The sequence below is a fragment of the Callorhinus ursinus genome, unplaced genomic scaffold (genome assembly GCF_003265705.2).
Source record: "Callorhinus ursinus isolate GAN/ISIS: 27379988/994484 unplaced genomic scaffold, GSC_fseal_2.0 scaffold4, whole genome shotgun sequence".
Taxonomy (NCBI): Eukaryota; Metazoa; Chordata; class Mammalia; order Carnivora; family Otariidae; genus Callorhinus; species Callorhinus ursinus.
In genome coordinates, this window is record NW_027397066.1 from 152,809,360 (window position 1) to 152,830,273 (window position 20,914).

Below are 20,914 nucleotides of genomic sequence, written 5' to 3' on the forward strand. Positions count from 1 at the left end.
ATTTTTTTTTATTTAGACTTTCCCTTAGATAAGTACAGTTTACTACAACATAGGTAGTAGCTTTGTTAATCACCTTGCCCAATACTCAAATGAGGATGACCATATTCAATACTTTAATAGCTCATTTTATTTTTATGGTATCTGTATCTAATTAATCCAACTAATGAGGAACTATCAATTTATTCTCAAGAAAACAAAAACAAAGAGAACTTCCTGAAGAATCATCTTTTTAGAAAGACTGGAAGGGTCACCTTACTTTCAACAGAAACTTTTACTTGTACTGAGAATAAGCTCTACCTAGCTTAATGAATGGAATTACATGCACGGCCTAAAAGTTTATGAATGTTTTCAAAGGTAATCCTATGATCTCACAAATATGGCCTCTTCAGCTTAAAATACTTTTTCTCCTATTCTTCTATCAAAAGTATTCTCTCGGGCGCCTGGGTGGCTCAGTTGGTTAAGCGACTGCCTTCGGCTCAGGTCATGATCCTGGAGTCCCGGGATTGAGTCCCACATCAGGCTTCCTGCTCAGCAGGGAGTCTGCTTCTCCCTCTGACCCTCTTCCCTCTCGTGTTCTCTATCTCTCATTCTCTCTCAAATAAATAAATAAAAAATCTTTAAAAAAAAAAAAAAGTATTCTCTCCCTAGAGACCCAGCTCTCACGCCTGTCACTTCCTTCCTCTTCAAAATTAATCATTTCTATGTTCTTAGAGCAGAGTGCACATACTTCAATTAAATCATTCTAAGACACTTAAAATCCAATTAGTTCAGAGCTAAAAGGGCCTTGGAGATCATATGATCCAACTCTCACCTTGTACATAGATGACAAATGACAGAGCTAAGGCAGTAACTTGTGCCTTCTAACTCCAAAGCAGTCTTCTGCTAAACTTACATTAAATTTAGAGCTCTCATCAAACCAAAGCCCTATGGAAAATACATTATTGTGTACCATCAAGAAAGAAAAATGCTGCCAAATAAGAAAGCACGTGAAATAGTTTATCACTTAGAACGTTTACTTTATTAAAGAGCTTCTTAAGACTTTGCCTCAGCCCCAGAGGAGTTCCTCCCAAGTCAAGAGAAGAAAAGATCTCTAATAGATTTGCTACTACAGAGAACAGATGTCAGAGCCAAGTGATAGACACAGAAATCCACCTTGCCCTGAAGCATGTTTGACCAGTATAAAAAAATCCCTGGGCTTAAAGCCTTGTCTCCCAAGCTCAGATTCAGCAGTTGCAGAACAAAGCACTGAGGTCTGGGTCAGGGAAAAAGCAAGGAGGGGGAGACGATCAAGTACTCACCATAGAAGCTGCTGGGCTCCATCCCCAAGGAGCAGGAAAGTGGCCGGAAGCAGAAGTCAAATGCCAACCTCAGCAACCATAAAATGCCATCTATCTTAAGATGCACCCAATTTTAGAGATGTTAAAATGTTAATAATGTTCACCTTACAATCAATGGACTATGGCATCTGTTTGCTCAACCACACCCAACAAACTACCCTTGGTCCTTCATTTTACTTTCCTAACATGCCTAGTATTCACTTAATACAGAACTGCAATTCTGCCAGTTCAGGTAAACAAAGCTCCCCCCTCAACTCTAGGAACGACTACACATAGCTTAAAATGAAGAAGAAATAACTGAAAAATCCATTTCTTGAATATTCAATTATAGATCATCAGTTTTGCAGGTTAGACAGCAGGAGGATTACCTACAGCAAAATTAGTAATCCAGGAAATCTAGCACAAAGCTTTAGTACTCAAAGTGTGAGCCAAAGACCAGGAACAGGCGCCTCGCTGTCCTCCCTAGGACTCTCTTAGAAATGCAGGCCTACCCCAAACCTACCAAGTCAGAACCTGCAAAATCCCCCAGTGATTCCTATTTTGAGAGGGTTGGTAGTGGAAAAAGCAAGTCTTTGGAGTCAATCAGAAAAGCCAGAGTTCAAATTCCAACTCCACCACTTACTTGTGCAAAGGTAAGGAAGCAACCTCTCTGCTAAATGAATACAGCAAGCACCATGTTGTGTACAAAAATGGAACTTGTTTATCAGCCAAACTTGACAATCTTATAAACAACCTAACTCACTTTAAAAACAAGAAGCAACAACAAAAACTAAAATAGTCGTGATCTGATGCCTATGGCATATCCAAAATTTTTATCCAATTTACAAAGTAAATCAAATCAAGGGGACCTGCTTGTTCATTGGAAGACTGAGAACTGAAAATCTAATACCAAATGTGTTTTAGCCTAGACTTCACATCTTTTTTTTTTTTTTTTTTTTTTTTTCAAAGTTGATAAAAGTCCATTAAGAACAACTACTATGGGGGCACCTGGGTGGCTCAGATGGTTAAGCGTCTGCCCTTGGCTCAGGTCATGATCCCAGAGTCCTGGGATTGAGCCCCGCGTCCAGCTCCCTAATCAACAGGGAGCCTGCTTCTCCCTCTCCCTCTGCCTCTCCCCGCACTACTGCGCTCTCTCTCAAATAAATCTTGAAAAAAAAAGAACAACTACTGTGGATTCCAGAAATACAGTGCACATACTACCTCTGCTCATCCTGGCACAACTCCTCTGGGCTGAATGGAAGCAAGATTTTCAGGATAAGGGAACTGATGCAATAGCCATCAGAATAAAAGAAATAATTTAAGAATTCAGAGAAACACCACATCATGAATTGCAGCAGCTTATTTCTGGTTAGCTCACAAACAACTGTGGTTAATAAGTTTGCTTTCACAATTTACAGCAGGGATTCTCAACTCTGAGTGATTCTGCCCACCAAGAAACATTTAAAACAATATCTATGGACGTTTGTGGTTGTCACTACTGGTGGTGGAAGGGGGTAAGCTACTCATGTCTAACAAGCAGAGGCCAGGGATGCTGCTAAATCCTACAAAGCACAGGACAAGCTCCCACACAACAAAAAATCATCCAGCCCTAAATGTCTTTTGGGCCACTGTTGAGACACCTAATTTAGAGTCAACAATCAGAAGACGGTACAGCAAACTTCAAAGAATAAATGTAGTTTGTCATTTAAGAACAATCACCTTTTCCTCAAAACCAAAAAGAGATTTCTGCACTTATAAACACTGCACAAACTAAAATTGAGGAGGGGAAAAGAGTAAAAGCTTTCTTCTAACAGTTCTGCTTCAGAGCTATAGTGCTTAATGGCTAGACAAAAGCTCAGGAAACTAACCCTTATCCCTTCTGGCACCAAAATCATAAGGACAAAAAAACTTAAATATTTGTAATGCAGACCTGCATATCAGCATTGCCCTCTAAGAGTTTGAGAAATGGCAGATCAAACATGAAAGAAATGAGTCATCCAGAGTAGTAAGTCATGTCTAGGAAATATTCCCAACTTTTGTTGACATTGTTTTGTTTTTCAAATTAAAAAACTCCTTCTTCCTCAACATTGGCTATTTTTTCATGCCTTATGATTATACCTTAGAAACCTGTGAACATGAAGACTGACCTTCATGTTCCTGAGTGAATTACTGGTTACGACATTGACCAGAATGTATAGACTACTTCCAGTAGGTGTTCAACAAACATTTTATAAATGAATGAACAAATGACTAGGAAATAAGCCCTAATTTTGCCCTGTCCATTCTATTTTCAGAATATGGAATAAATACTTGCTGAATTTTTATATCAAAACTTTAACATTCCATATACTGAAACCTCCTACTATTTAATCTAGTTTTCTACAGCACAACAATCCATCAACTTACAACTATCAAGTCAGGAGCAATGCTCAGTAACATTCATTTTTCTTATTTCACATACAATGCTTCCTGGAGATGCTTCACTAGTTCTCCTGTTTACCAACATTCATAAAAGCCTTGACTTTCTCTCACTGAAACTCTCTTCCTATCACAATGGAACACATGGCCTGGAACCCTACCATATGCAAATGTACACAAGTGTATGCATGATCAAACAATAATTAGTAACCTCAGGTAACATTCAAGTTGGTTCTTGAGGAACTGTGGAATTTATGAATGATAAAGAGCTACTATTCTAATAGGATCCTTTCTCCTAGTATGCTAACAAGGCATTTGGCTTCTAAATCCAGACAGAATCAGCAAACCCACATTAAGTAGGAAAGTATGAATTTACATCATAAATATTTAATTAGTTATCATGATAAATTTGATGCCCAATAGTTAGCAAATATCTCTTAATATGTAAGGGATGGAAATATAAGTAGTTATTGCTATTAACAAGGAACAACAGACTATGTCAACAATTAGTAAGTGATAGTTGCTTAAATGCAGCAGGATGAATTTGGATTCAAACAGAAGAAATACCTAAATATGGAATCTTTTATAAACGTAGCTCATGACTAGCCACAGGCAGGTCTTTGAAGTTGGCAGGCAAGAAAAATTGGGCATGAAGAGATTAAGTGAATTAACCCAAGTCATAAAACAGACCAAGAACAGAGAGCACAAAAAGGTAAAACATACCTGAGAAGAAATAAAATTAGAAAACGTATGTGGAGGGGCTCCTGGGTGGTTCAGTGGGTTAAGTGGTCGGCTCTTGATTTCAACACCAGGTGATAATCTCAGGGTCATGAGATGGAGTCCCCCATCAGGCTCCATGCTGAGCAGGAAGTCTGCTTGAGATTCTCTCCCTCTCCCTATGCCCCTCCCCAGGCTCACACGTACATGTGCACGCACACTCTCTCTCAGAATAAATAAATCTTTTAAAAAAATAGAAAAGAAAATGTATGTAGAAAATATAAAGCCTCATACAAACACATAATGCCACCTACTAAATTCAGCAATTTAAATTCACTTACCATGTTATCCTTTTTTTTTTTTTAAGAGAGGGAGAGAGAGAATCCCAAGCAGGCTACACGCCCAGTGCACAGCCCAATGGTGGGGCTCCATCTCCCCACCCTGAGATCATGACCTGAGCCGAAATCAAGAGTTGGGACACTTAACAAATTGAGCCACCGGGGTGCCCCTTTTTCTCATTAAGATCAAATTTTGCTCAGTCAAAGCCAGCAGTTTCCAGCCTCAATAAATACACATGTATAATGCACTTCTGTAATGAATAATTTCTGAAAATGAACCTTATGCCAAGTCATCATACAAGCACTTAGGTAAACAGCATCTAACTTTTGTCCTCCATCCTCCCCTTTCCTCTAACTTAAAAAAGTAACCCATCATAGAGCTCAGGAATCAAGAAAATGAGGTCCAAAAGGAAGCACACAGTCATGTATACCTACCTGTGAGGACCCATGTGAAACAGCCTCAACAGAGAAAGGCCAAGGAGCCTTAAGATATATTGATTTTTCAAGGGACTCATTCACAGTGAATTGGTTTTCTATTTATAACTTTAAATTTCGGTCTAATGCAGTATTAAAAAATAATAAATTTTAGGTTGTAAGTCTGTTATAATTCATATGGGAGAAAAAGTTATACACGATCCCTCTGAAACTATAGGTAAAATAGCAGAGGTTAGGGTTCACCATCAAATGAGAGAATGCATGTCAAGAGCACAACACAGTGCTGGCCCAGCACACGGAAAATGCTCAAAAATTGCTAGCACTTATTAGTACATAAAATTAACACAATCTCTTCCTCTTTTATTTTGTGAGTATTATATATATGGGGGAGAGTGAGAGGAGAGAAACTGTGCCTTTTCAAGAAATTTAGATTTAGTAAAAAAAGAAAAATATGCACTGACCATGGTCAGAAGTCCTAAGTTCTAATTTCAATATTAATTTGTTGAGTGACCTAAAGCAATCAAATTCTCAGTCCCGGATTCCTTACTTTGAATTAATAAAAAGATGTGCTCGCTTCGGCAGCGCATATACTAAGACTGAATTAATAAAAAGAGTACATATAGACTAAGAGGGGAAGATTCTACTTAAAGAACTGATTTGTAGCAATTAGGAAATCATTTATGCAACATGATGAAAAAAAACAACAACAACAACAAAAAACCCAGATACACCAATACCTAATGAAGTCTACCAGGCTTTCTACAATCTTGGACCTAGAAAAGCTGGACAAGATTTTTCCTATTAGTTGTGCTTCAAAATCACAATTTTAGGAAATTATCATCTGATATATTCAAGTAATATTTTTTAAAGGAGAGTGGGCACAGATAAAGTGTATCAACTTCCTAAGGTATAGCCTTTGGAATTATCTCTACTGTTGCCTGAGGTCTAGCCGGAAATAAAGCCTTTAACAGCCTGACTGGCAGAGACCCAAGCCTGAATATTAATGACACTGAATTCTCTTCTAGTCTTCCTTCTTTTTCCCTTAGTTGACTACTGGCATGACAACCGACATGACAATAACCACCCTGGCATGACATCAGGCTCCCAAAATAGAATTCTCCTTTTTCAATTCTAATATCAAGGGCTGGGAAGGAGGGAAAAGGGCAGTGAAAAATACTCTCATATCTCTGTATATAGTTTTCATTTGGAAAAATGGGCGTATTCTGGCCTTACCACTTCCACAGAGATCTTGGAGTCTACAAGGGAGGTCTGATATGTTTAAGTCACCCTCTCCACCACTACTGCCCTGGTCCAAGCTGCCAACACCCCTCACCTAGGCTACTGCAATAATAAATAGCCTTTGAACTGTTTATTCTGCTCTTTTCCCCATAGTCCAACACATATCATATTACTCCTCACTCAAAACCCTCTAATTACATCCTAACATAACCTAGAATAAAATCTCCAATCCTTACCATGGCCTACATGGTCCTACATGTGCTGACTTCCGCTTTCTCCAACCTGCTTTCAAATGCTCTCCTCGATCACTCCACCCCAGATACCCAGGGCATTCTTCCCATGTCCCAAACATGAAAAGCCTCTTGCATTTGCCATTCTCTGTATATTCCTCCAGAATTTACATGGTCCATTCCCTCACCTCACTCAGGCTTCTGCTCACATGTCACCTCTTCAAAGAGGCCTTCCCAGGCACCCTATGTAAAATTGACTCTACCCTTCATGGAGAAGAGAATTAAAAATTAAGAATTGAGGAACTGGCTGCCCACAAGACTGTCTGAGAAATGAGTAAGTATGCAGTGTGAAGATGAGTCGTGTTCTGATTGAGCAAGACCACACTGTTAATTACTGAGATACGTCCTCCTTCATAACAACCCAAGTTTTCAAACTCGAAAAGGACAGATTTTGATGTTCTTATTTCCACAGAATCCTCCAAACAAGGCCACCCTATTTATTACTATTTTCCAGAATACAAAGCAGAGTGAGGAAGATGTTTTAACTGGTCAGAATGAAGTAATAACTCAAACCAAAATCTGGGGTGGACTATGTATCAAAAAGAGATTACCTGGAGGTTTCTGCTTTCAGGATGGCTGAAGAAGCTCCTACCAGACCCAAACCTCCTGCAGATGGTAACTATAAACTCTGGACAAAAATACCAAGAAAGCAATTACCTGAAGGCGAGCAGAAGGTGGCAAATTCCAGAGCGGAGCTGAAATTAAGGAAGGAATTACCAACATGAGTAGAATCACTGTTGCTTTTACCCTGACAGTAGGCCAGAGTCAGCACCATGCAGAACAGCTAAACTCACATACAACATCCAAGTCTTTCTAGACTAAAGAACAGTAGGGAAGAGTTTGGGGCAAAAACAGCCCTCGGAAAGAAAGGAGATTACAGAAAAGAGAGCGCCAGAGAGAGGGAGCTCCAAGTTCTATGTATAAACTACCCAGTCTCTAGCCCACCTCTAAACCATGTGTGCATGCTTGGTGCTGTCTGTAAGGAGACCAACAAAAGATAAAAGGATTGAACTAATAACATTTGAGCTGCTGCTCCAGAGACAGAACTTGCAGTCTGAGTCCAACAGAATAAATTACTTGTGAAAACTAAAATATCAGTACTTTTCAGAGAAATAAAACAAAATCCACGGTCTTCACAATATAACATTCAAACTATACAAAACTATGTGATGTACCAAGAACCAGGAAAACATGACCCTCAAGAAAAAGCAAATCAGTTAAAACAAATCCACCAAGTGACCTATATGTTGGAATCAGCAGAAAAAGATGCTAAAGTAGCTATTATAACTATGTACAATAAAGTATACTCAGAATGGAAAAAAAAAAAGAGAGAGAGGAAATCTCAGCAGAGAAACAGAAACTATTATTTTAAAAACATAGATATTCTGGAACTGGAAAATACAACATTTGCAATTTAAAATTAATTGGATGCGCTTAACTGTAAGATGACACAAAAGTCTGTGAAGTTGATAAATCAAGAGAAATTATCAAAACTGCAGAATAGAAAAAAAAAGGTTAAAAAAATGAACAAATACTGAGAATTGTGGGACAAAATCAAAATGTCTAATATGCATATAATGAAGCCCCCAAAGGAGAGGAGAGAAAGAACGGAAAAGAAAAAAATATCTGAATAAGTAATGAAGTAAAAATTTCCCAATATATGATGAAAAACAATTGACAGATTTAAGCAGCTTAGTGAATCCCAGTCAGAACACAAATCAAAGAAAACCATACCAAGGCATATCATACTCAAACTGCTGAAAACCAAATAGAAAGAAAAAGTCTTAAAAGCAGCCAGAGAAAAAGAACATATTCCATATGGGGAAACAAAAATTTGAAAACCACTGACATACCATCAGAAACAAGGGAGACCTAAAAACAGTGGAACATCTTTAAGATGCAATGAAAGTGGTCGTACCCAACCCAGCAAGTTTTTGGAAGGACTAGCTTTCAAATCCCTTGGCATAATACTTCTCTCCACTTGACTTCCATTAGATAGTCTTTGTTGTTATGTTCCCAGAGCTAAGGAATCTGATTCAACTGTTTACAAAGCAGGCAAGAGACAGAGCAGTCACCCACCATCACCACGTCCGTTCAGCAGCCCCACACCATTCTGAAGAGACAGCTACTTCAACTAAAGGCACTTCCCCTATCTCTCTGGGTAGAGTCCAGTCACCTTGCCCAGGCCCTATCCCATTTGAACTGAAGAGAATTAAAGCATTCAGGGCAAGAGTATCCAAGGATGGTGGCAGTAAAGATCACATTTACTCTAAGCCGTTTCCAATGTAGTTTCCCCTTTGTTATCTAAATAATAGACAAGAATGAGGAATTTTAATATACAAATACCAGTAGGCACCCCTAAGACAACCCCTCTATACTAAAAACCTAGGGCTCAATAGATTTCATAGCCCACAAAATATTTAACATTTATGCATAATGCTTAGATGAGAACTTGAGCACAAGAGAAGCACAAATTGCCCATCATTTTCTGAAATGGTATGTGGGTTCCTGGGTTGATTCAAATATGCTGATTTCAAATCATTTTTCCTGAAGGACTGGAATCTGAGAGATTTCCTGGGAATCACCCTACTGCTCATTTTAGAAAGACCTGTTAATTATAATATAATGGATAGGTTAAGTCTGCATCTCAGGTAGCAAAACTACTCCATGAGTCTCAGTTTCCACAGATATAAATAGTGCCATTTCATAATAGTGCCATTTCTCCAGAGGGAAGAGAGCTGCCGGTCCCTTCCAGTCTCAATACCTGGTAATGTTGGCTCTATGCCCAAGAGGCCAGCAATTAAACCACTGCCCAAAAAAACCTGCTTCTCTTAAATAGAAAGCACAGTCAAAATATTTAGAGAATACAGTGAATTCTCCAGCTTGAAACTGTTTTCTCTTTTTCAGAAGAACTAGAAAAAACTGGTATCGCTAATATGAGCAAGCTATTCAGAATGGCCTCCCATTTGGGAGGTTTCTGGCATTTTCCAACTAGGCATTGTATTATTGCAATGAGCTGCCCAGTAATCAAAGAGGACTACTTATTTCCCACCAGAGTTAAAAGAAAGGATTAGTTCTGGTAAGTTCTCCAACAAATTTCAGTCATTGTTAACAAGGTGGCGTTGGCTTCTCTACATCCCTACCAAATTCAAAGAAAACTCAGGAAAAATGGAAAACAAAGGCTGCTTTATTATTCTATTTGAGCAGCATCCACCTTTCACAAAACAAATGTTTTTTTTTTCTTTTAATTTCAGTGACATTTAAAAAGTTGTAACAGAGAAAGAAAAAAGTGAAATTTATTTGGAAAGAAATCTATATAAAGAAATCTTCCCATTCACAATACTTTTCTTAATATACAAGATAAATTCTGGGATCAAAAGTTTTTAGAACCGTACATAGTCTGAAGAGGCTCGGATTATAAATTCACTTAAAAAAAAAAAAAGACTAGCAGCGATAGAAAGAAAATTTAAAACAAACAGTTATATAGGAGAAGGTAAGCAGTAACAGTTATGAAACAAAGGGAAATTATGCAGAGGATAGAAGAAGGGAGTCAAAGTTGTCCATAACACAGGCGGCATATCCATACCGCCTTCCATCTTCTTGGACATGAAGGGATAAGTAGGAATCAAACGATTATTGGGTACCTTTCTAGATTCCTTACTTGTATTATTTTATTTTCCTCTCTAATCCTTAAGTCAAAAAAGTTAATTAACTCATCAAAGATCACAAAATTGACTACTTAATCCCAGATCTTTATTACTCCCAAACTCATACTGCCCTATTATGCCATGCTGCTGCCCAGAAAATATTTCACACGAATCAGTTTCTTGCTGATATAATTTTAAAAACCAGTCTAGCATAAACATTCCCCTTCTAAACGGATTCTTCCTAAAAAAATACACTAATTTTCCTAAGCAAGCTTCTAGCAATACAGGGCCCATCGGAACTTCTGCCTGTCTTTGCTACCTTTTTCTGGAAAACATCTATGCCACAGGGTAACTAGTGGCAGTTTGTTTGCTTACAACTTGCTCTAAGGCCTCACATTTAAGATAAATGGGTCATCTTCTAGATTGCCAAATTTATGCCAGAAGGTGGAGAAACAAAGTCCTCAGAACTAAAGCCCTATCCTGCATAATTGACTAGTATTTTTCCTGTAAAATATGGCATCCAAATCATGACAGATAAGACAAGGTAAAGAATGAGAAAGAACCCGTGAGAGACTATAGAAAAGGTTCAGGATCTCCAATTCTCAAATATTTCAAACCCCAACTCCAATCTTCCAAAAAACCTCTACAATGTCCTGATAAAGAAACGGATCTTCTTGCTAAATCTGGGAGGTGACTGAAACTGGAATCAGACACACTAAAGCTCAGCTCGTCCATGATTTGTCATGATTATGACCTTGGGTAAAAGAGTTAACCTCTCTAAGTCTCAGTTTCCACAGATATAAAGTGAAGAAACCATAATAATGATGTAAGTTCCATAAATCCTAAATTACACTGCCTGGGTCATTTGCACTTCCTAAGTATTAGCTTTGTCATCATCATTCTCATCAACATCTTTGTTATGACATGGAAGACATCAACAGGGCAACCAAGGGGCTTTTGTAAACCTTCATGGAGCCAATACTGATTTCAGTTTTGGTGAGTCTTAGCAGATTTAGGAAGTGAGTAGCAGAGATGGAACTGGCAAGGCCTGAAAAGACCGAAAAAGAAGCAAGGAGAAATTCCACGGGGAAAGGAAATCTGTATAGTTAAAAAAAAAAAAAAAAAAAAAAAAATTATCTCTACAAAGATACACATATATATTTGGAAAAGGGATTACGAGTGAAATGCTATCTCATGCAGTAAAACAAACTGCTCATTTTTCTATTACCATGATGGGGACGCCAATGTCAGGCCACAGAAGGTCCTCCGACGGTAGCTTGGGAGAATTCCATACCACCACCACCTTGTTCAGGTAAGGGAGGCCATTCAGTCTCTCTAGAGAGTTCATAAGCACTTCCTCCCGCTCATAGGTCAACATCACCACTGTGAACTGCTCTCGTGGAACATTGCCTCCAAGTGCTGCCTGAAACTCCTTGCCAGAACCCCCAGCTCCACCCCCAATAGGCCGAAATCCAGTCCCTGAGCCCAAGAATTTGGCCTCTGAGGGCAACACAGGGTCAAAGGGTGTGTGGGGGAACAGATGGAAAGGCCCCGGAGCAGAGTTCCAGCTGCGGTAAAAATCAGTGACAGTCAAAGTAAAGTTGCGGAGGTATTTGGGTGAGGCATAAGGCGGCTCCGTCTCCACTGGCCCCAGGTCCAGGTCCCCATTGTCGGCCATGTTAGGGTCAGTTCCAGCCGCCTTGCCTGACCGATGGGGGATCTCAGCTGCTGCCTCTTCCCGGATGGGAGCAGCTGGGATCTGTATGCGAGTCCTAATCATAGCCAGCACGGTATTAAAAATACTGTCAGTGGTTGAGAAGTAAGTCTCCCAGAGAAAGCGGCCTTGCCGCCGCATAGCCAGCAGATCACTATCTGAGAGGCTTCGTAACAGAAAATGAACCTCGGTAACACGCGGCTTGGGCACCACCAGGGCTGCCTCATTCCACTGCAGCATGTCCTGGTAAGGAAGCTGTACTTGCTCCCCTAGCACAACTGGGACAGCACCAACTTCCAGGGCTTCAAAGAGCCGTGTTGCACACCCAGATGAAATAACCAAGTGAGGGTCCCCAGGAGTGATAATGAGAGCGAAGGTGGAAAGCTTCAGTAATTCCAAGCGGTCCTCACGCTCACCACACAGTGCCCACTCTGTAGGCAGACTGGGTTTAGGCTGGTTTTTGCAGGTAAATTCTACCAGGACCTGATCTAGCCTGCTGTCCTGCACAGCCTTTAAGGTGGCAATGATACGATCATCGTAGTCGGCTGGAGGGTCACCTTCCATTTCTTCTTCAAAGGAGCGGGCCTCCTGAAGGCTGGATCTCAGTGATTCAATCTTCTCACCCTGGAAGGTGAAAAGATATTTCCGCTTAACTGGCACCTGTGGTGGGATTTCCATGAAGTTGGGCTCCGACATGGCATGCACTAGTGGCGATACTACCAAGTCAAAGCCAGGTCTGTACTGGGAAGCATAGAAAGTAGACTGAGCCACCATGGCACGGCCTGTGCTGACATTATATAGTAAGTTCTGTGTATCCGACTTCCGTGACAGATTGATGATGACATGGTTGTGTCCATCTGTCCGCCAATGTGGTAAAGAAGAGAGCTGCTTCTCAAGTTCGGCAGGCCGAAGCACTACTGGCTCTTGTATTTCTCCCACTAGTATCACATAAAGGCAGGCAATGTCTGCATTTTCTGTAACATACACATTGGCTCGTGCTGTAGCCTGAAAAGCCTGCTTGACCAAGGGATCCAGATAGCTGCCAAAGGCAAACTGGTCACTGTCATATACATAGACTGGAAAACCGGAGGTGAGAGGACAGCGAGAATAATCGAAACAATTGTGCAGCCGGCATCCCCGTATGACCTTTGGGGGAGGAAGACCAGCATCATCCTTCTCTGGAAGCAGTCGGATAGGCAGAGAAAGTTTGGGCTGATTTTGCGCCATCAGCTCTTTATAAGAGTGCTCAGTCTGGCTAATAACATTCTTGAGCTGAAGCAGGTCCTGCTTGGCATTCTCAATACTCTTCTTACAGGCTTCAATCTTCAGATTCAGCTTGGCAATTTCACTGTTCAGCTCTTGCCGCTTGGCTTCCAGCTGCAAGAGCTCCTCACTTACAGACTCACGAATCCGGCAAAGATCCAGCACGTGCTTTACCTCACATAGTTCATTACCAGCCCTTGGGCCAAAAATCCGCTTGCCTGCCTCATCAGCCTCATCCAGAGTGGTGAGATAATAGTGAGCAATCAGAGGGAAGAACACCAGAATAATGAAGAGCGTAAAGCTGAGCCATGTGAGTCGGATCCGGTTGGACCACCGTAACATACAGGTTTGACCTCCATTCCCCACTCCCCCATTCCGCAACATGGTATAGCCCGTCATGAGTTCCTGTGTGGCTTTTGCCCCCTCTAATCACGTTGGGTCACTCGCCATAACCGTGAGTTTCTATTAGACAAACTCAATCTCTTTTCAGTCACACCTTTCTGTTAAGAGTTAGTGTGCTTCCTACACAAGGCACGGAATAAAATGGAAATTTCATTTTCCTCAGCTGTAATTGAAATGGTCTCTGACCTTATTCCAGCAGATTTTAAGTTCTGGTTGCTGACCAATGGACATGTCCTTACTCTTTATCGAATGGTAAAAGATACCACACTGTTGATGAGATGAAAAGGAGAAGGTCTCTGATGATGAAACCCAGGAAAAATAACCTGAAATCAGACAGACTTTTTCAACTGCCATAGCTCTTGTTCCTTGGCTTTGCTGACCAACAAATACGCATAGTTACTATTCACAGTTATAAAGTAGCTGGTTAGAACAGAAAGAAATGCCAGCCTCTTATCGATGTCATTGTCAACAATCAGGCCTGCAAAAGAAAGAGAACCATGTCAGTCTTGAAAAGATTATGTCCAACAACCCGCCCTCCCTCAGTTTCTAGAAAATGCTTCTAACTTAAAAGGTAAAGGAACAGCTGGAACACTGGGTGTGTGTCTCACAGAACGATTTTAAGTTCAGCTCACGTTGCATTCGGTATGGATATTTTCCTTGTGGTTAATTAGAAATGGATAAGGATAAGTGTCTGAAAACAGCTTCAGATTTTACACACACAGACATACATACCCCTTCCTCCTATTTAACTGGATATAGAGCAGAATTAGAGCCTATAAAATGAAGATCAACTATATTCAACAGAGTGCAAAGATGTCTGCAACAATTTTTATTCAAGACTAAGGCAGAATCTTTAGATGGAGAGAAACACCATCCTATCCAGCCTTGATAGCCAGGTTTATTCCTAAGATGAGTCTCCTTTTGAATTACTTAAAAAAAAAAAAAAAAAAAAAAAGGCTCTGAGAAGTTCAATGTTTTATATTCAGAGTTGAAACGAATTGAAGAGAACTCTTTTGATCTTTACCCAGTAGTAGGTGTATTAATCCAGAGACAAAATGTATTTCCCAGCTTGCTTCTCATTTATCTTCTGCTAACAGACATCATGTGCTCCTTCTTAAAATATAAATAGTAACTTGGTCTTTTAGAAAGACTTCTATACTTAGAAATGAGGGCTATTATTTCTTCTCCTTTGGAGACAGATTTGCTATCAAACCTTATACCTCAGTTTCCTAATCTCCCAAAATGGAGAGAAGTGTACTGAGACAGAAACAATATATTGTGTTGCTATGACAAGAAAGGGCAAAAGATGCGAGGGTACTTTCAGCTAATAAATCTTGAAACAACATTCCCACTCCTGTTCATTTACCAAACTTTACTATCAGCGGCTACAAAAGCTTTTCACTTGCTTTCATCCCAAACTTAACATATGTAGAACTGAATTCCTAATATTCTGTGCCAAAGAATATTCCCAATTTCTTTCATTCACTTCCTCCAAAAAGTATTTACCATACTCTTAACATGCCTAAGACATGTTCAGTGTAACTGTGGAAGAAGCTAGAATGCAAAATAATCTTTGACCTTGTGCAACCTCCTTTAACCTAAGATATAAGATATATGTGAACAGCAGGGATACTGCTACAAGGTAGTATAATGTATGTAGCCCATCAACAGGTCTCATTTCACAAACTTCTCTCTAGCTTCTATGTTTGGTAGAGATGTAAAATTATTAAAGTTTGGATACAATCTTCTCTCCTTTAAATAAAAAATGTTGCCAATATTAATAAAAGGCTTGAGTAAGCAGAACAAGAGATAAGGACGACAGAAAACAAAAACTACTGATCACAAAAAAGCTTAAATTTGATGGATCAAACCTTGGATAAAGAGCTAAGCAAATATCGCAGAGAACGTAAGTCAGTATTTCTAAAGCATTATCTTTCTAATTCAAATGTTAAAAATCTGTTTCCAAAAGAGTACTCTCTGTACCTTACAATCAAATTATAACAAAGAAAGAAGGAAGTGGAGAAGATAAAGGAATGCATAATCAAGGAAGTTCAGTTGATTCAGTCCCTCCTTACCATATGTTTCTGGATCCTTCCTTTTTCTAACTCATGCAGCATTTTACTTCAGTATAATAATTTCTTGAAATAGTGAACTCCAGGTCCAGGGTTTGCTCTCCTGATAGAAAACAGAAAGGTGACATGCTATTAGAAAAATACTCAATACTGGGGCGCCTGGGTGGCTCAGTCAGTTAAGTGTCTGCCTTCGGCTCAGGTCATGATCCCGGGGTCCTGGGATGGAGCCCTGCGTTGGGCTCTCTGCTCAGTGGAGTGCCTGCTTCTCCCTCACCCTCTGCCTACTTGTGCTCTCTCTCTGTCAGATATATAAATAAAATCTTTAAAAAAAGAAATGAAAAATACTCAATACTAAAGGTGCTTACTGAAGGGGGAAGATGCCGGAGGAGTAAGAGAACCCTAGGCTTGCCTCATGGTCCTATGAACACAACTAGATAACTGCCAAATCATCCCAATAACCCAGAAATTGACCTGAAGACTGGCAAAACAAACTCCACAACTAAAGGTAGAAAAGAAACCACACAAAGAAGGTATGAAGTGCAGAGACGCAGTTTGGGAGAGAAATGGATCCTGGTCACTGCAGTGGGCAGGGAGCCACTGTGGCAAAGAAGGGCAAGAGACAGACTAGCACCCACATGTGGAAGACAAATTCCTGTAGCAATGGCTTGGAAAGCAAGAGGGGCCAAATTTGATGAGTTCTTGCAAACAGTGGGGCTTAAAGCCTGGAGTTTTAAAAGCCCGCAAGCTTGGCTCAGGGAGAGCCTAGTGGGCATTGGGACTATTCTTGGAGAGAAGGCAGGGCAAACAGCCCATGGACATATAGTGTGGAAACATCAATCTCAAGAGCGCCTGGGGCACACAGCGGGGAAGTTGTTTGCTCATCCAAATGGCAGTGTTTGCAGAGAGACCTGTCCAGGAATGAAGGAACTGCCCTGCACCACCACCCCTGCCCCCGCCACTCAGCATGAGCACAGGGTCACCTACAGAACCAGCACACCCCTCCCTGCCTAACTTGCTTACACCAAGTCATACAGCCCCCGGTGAGCTCCAGTGGAACTGTCCTTCCCAATCAGGCTTGCCTCAATCCCAGCATATTGGGCCCCCTACCCCTAAAGACTGGCACAACCTCCTGCCCACAACACATCTCCTGACCTGGGAGTTTTGCAGGGCCTCCGTTCAGGCAACAAGTAGGAACAGGTCTCATTTCACAAGCCAACCAGAGCACATTTAGTAAAATCTTGTCACATTCAGGCCAGGGACCAAACATTGCTCACAACAGGCAAAGACAGCTTCTGCAGATGACTGGCCTGAAGGATAAAGTAACCAGAACACAATAGCAGGGCGCAGGCAGCACACAATGGAGACACTACGTGAAGTGCCAGGCAACAAGGGACACTGCACTACAGGGCAGTACTAGACCTCTTCTTCCTAAGGCCATTACTCTCAAGAACAGGAGGCATAACTGATCTTCCGAACACAGAGAAACAGGCACAGAGACTTAGAAAAAAATGAGATGACAGAGGTTATGTGTCCTAGAGGAAAGAGCAGGACAAGGCCACAGCCAGAGATATAAGTGAAACAGATATAAGTAACATGTCTGATAGAGAATTTAAAGTAATGATCATAAAAATACTCGCTGGACTTGAGAAAAGAGTGGAAAGCATTAACAGGACGATTAACACAGAGTTAAGGAATAGCATAGCAGAAATAAAGGGCTCAATAAACGAAATAAGAAGCATACTTGATGGAATGAACAGCAGGCTGGAAGAAGCAAAAGAACAAACTAACAAAATAGAAGGCAGAATAATGGAAAGTAATCAAGCTGAACAAAAGAGAGAAAAAAGAACTATGCCAAACGAGAATAGATTTAGGGAACTTAGTGACTCCATCAAATATAATCACATTTGTATCATAGGGGTCCCAGAAGAAGGAGAGAAAAGGGGGCAGAAAATTTATTTGAAGAATAAGAGCTGAAAACTTCCCTAATCTGGAGAAGGAAAGATATCCAGATCCAGGAAGTACAGAGAACCATGAACAAAATAACAGAATCGACAGCAAGAGATACTGTAATTAAAATGGCAAAATGTAGTGATAAAAAATTTTTTAAACAGCAAGACAAAAGAAGACAGTAACAGAAGGGAAGCCCCATAAGGCTTCATTGGATTTGTCAGCAGAAACTGTGAAAGCCATGGGAGTGGCATGATATATTCTAAGTACTAAATGGGAAAAATCTCCAGCCAAGAATACTCTATCCAGCCAAGAATATTCTATCCAGCAGAGCTATCATTCAGAATAGAAGGGGAGATAAAGAGTTTCTTAGACAAACAAAAACTAAAGGAGTTCATGACCACTAAACTAGCCCTGTTAGAAATATTAAAGAGGATTCTCTGAGTGGAAAGGAAAGACCAAAAGTGGCAGTATAAAAGTAGGAAACACAAAAGCAGTAAAAAAAATGATTTCTGTAAAAATTCAGTTAAGGAACTCACAAAATAAAAAGATGCAAAGTATGACACCATATACCTAAAATGTGGGGAGGAGAGGAGTAAAGAATGGTTCAAACTTAAATGACCACCAACTTAATGTAGACTGACATATGCACAAGATGTTATATATAAACCGAATGGTAAGGATGCCTGGGTGGCTCAGTTGGTAAAGCATCTGCCTTCGGCTCAGGTCATGATCCCAGGGTCTTGAGATCAAGTCCCGCACAGGGTTCCCTGCTCAGTGGAGAGCATGCTTCTCCCTCTGCCTGCTCTTTGTGTTCTAACAAATAAATAAATAAAAATCTTTTAAAAGTCAGTAAGTAAATAAACCTATTGGTAACCACAAATCAAAAACTACTAATATATATACAAAGAATAAAGAGAGAGGAATCCGAATATATCACTAAAGAAAACTAGTGAACCATGAAAGAGAAAGAAAAGCCTCAGAGAAAAACTTCAGAAACAACCACAAAACAAGGACTAAAATGGCAATAAATGCATATCTATCAAAAATATACAATATATTGTTGTAATATATTATATATATATACACATAGAAAACCCTAAAGACTATACCAAAAAACTACAAGAACTACATATATATAACCAGCTGAGCCATAATATATATATTATATATATATAATAATTCCATTGTGTGTGTGTGTGTGTGTGTGTGTGTGTGTGTGTGTGTGTGTGGAATATTATGCAGCCATCAAAAGGAATGAAATCTTGCCATTTGCAATAACGTGGATAGAACTAAAGGGTATTATGCTAAGCAAAATAAGTCAATCAGAGAAAGACACGTATCATATGATCTCACTGATATGAGGAATTCTTAAATCTCAGGAAACAAACTGAGGGTTGCTGGAGTGGTGGGTGGTGGGAGGGATGGGGTGGCTGGGTGATAGACACTGGGGAGGGTATGTGCTATGGTGAGTGCTGTGAATTGTGTAAGACTGTTGAATCACAGACCTGTACCTCTGAAACAGATAATACATTATATGTTAAAAAAAAAAAAAAGATGGTAGGAAGGGAGAAATGAAGGGGGGGAAATCGGAGGGGGAGACAAACCATGAGAGACTAAGGACTCTGAGAAACAAACTGAGGGTTCTAGAGAGGAGGAAGGTGGGGGGATGGGTTAGCCTGGTGATGGGTATTAAAGAGGGCACGTATTGAATGGAGCACTGGGTGTTATACGCAAACAATGAATCATAGAACACTACATCAAAAACTAATGATGTAACGTATGGTGATAACCTAATAAAATAAAATTAAAAAACAAACAAACTCCCAAAGAATGAAAGTCCATGACCAGACAGCTTCAAAGGCAAATTCTACCAAACATTTAAAGAAGAGTTAATACTGATTCTTCTCAAACTATTCTAAAAAACTAGAAGAAGGAAAACCTCCAAATTCATTGTATGAGGCCAGCATTACCCTGATACCAAAACCAGATAGACACGACAAAAAAAAAAAGAACTATAAGCCAATATCTTTGAACATCAATACAAAAATCCTCACAAAATATTAGTAAACAGAATCCAACAAGACATTAAAAACTCATTCACTACAATCAAGTAGGATTTAATCCCAGTATGCAATGGTGGTTCAATAGCCACAAATCAATCAACATCATATATAATATTAGTAAGAGAAAACACCAAACCCACATGATCAGCAGAAAGATAAATTAAGGAATCAGTCACATTTACAGTTGCACCAAAACCAGTAAGATGCCCAGGAATAAACCTAACCAAAGAGGTGAAGACCTGTACTCTGAAAACTATAAAACACTGATGAAAGACACTGAAAATGACACAAAGGAATGGAAAGATAGTCCATGCTCATGGATTGGAAGAACAAATATTGTTAAAATGTTTATACTACCTAAAGCAATCTACATATTTAATGCAACCTCTACCAAAATACCAACAGCATTTTTCACATAACTAGACCAAAAAAAAAAAAATCCTAAAATTTACATGGAAACATAAAAGACCCTGAATTGCCAAAGCAGTTTTGAAAAAGAAAACCAAAGCTGGAGGTATCACAATTCCGGACTTCCAATTTATATTATAAAGCTGTGGTAATCAAAACAGTATGGAACTGGCACAAAAACTACAAACACACAGATCAATGGAACAGACTAGAAAACCCAGAAATGAACCCACAACTGTATGGTCAATTAATCTTCAACAAAGCAGGAAAGAATATCCAATGGGAAGAAGACAATCTCTTGAACAAATGCTGTTGGGAAAACTGGACAGCAACATGCAAAAGAATGAAACTGGACCATTTCTTACACCATCCACAAAAATAAACTCAAAACTGATTAAAGACCTAATCCAAATGTAAGACCTGAAACCATAAAAATCCTAGAAGAGAGTATAGGCAGTAAGGTCCTGACCATCAGCCATTGCAACATTTTTCTACATATATCTCCTGAGGCAAGGGAAACAAAAGCAAAAATAAACTATTGGGACTACATCAAATAAAAACTTTCTGCACAGCAAGAGAAACAATCAATTAAACCAAAAAGCAACCTATGGAATAGGAGAAGTTATCTGCAAATGACGTATC

General features: G+C 39.8%; 1 protein-coding gene across 1 annotated transcript in view; it reads right to left on the reverse strand.

The window, feature by feature from the left end:
• The window catches only part of EXTL3 (exostosin like glycosyltransferase 3), a 92,562-nt gene that overhangs the window by 32,113 nt on the left and 39,535 nt on the right, over positions 1–20,914 (reverse strand). Inside the window, exons 2-3 of the mRNA XM_025873771.2 lie at positions 15,855–15,954; positions 11,629–14,257 (exon numbers count right to left, since the gene is read on the reverse strand). Of these exons, the coding sequence (XP_025729556.1) occupies positions 11,629–13,776 (2,148 nt within the window). The 5' untranslated portion in view covers positions 13,777–14,257; positions 15,855–15,954. The remainder of the gene's footprint in view (positions 1–11,628; positions 14,258–15,854; positions 15,955–20,914) is intronic.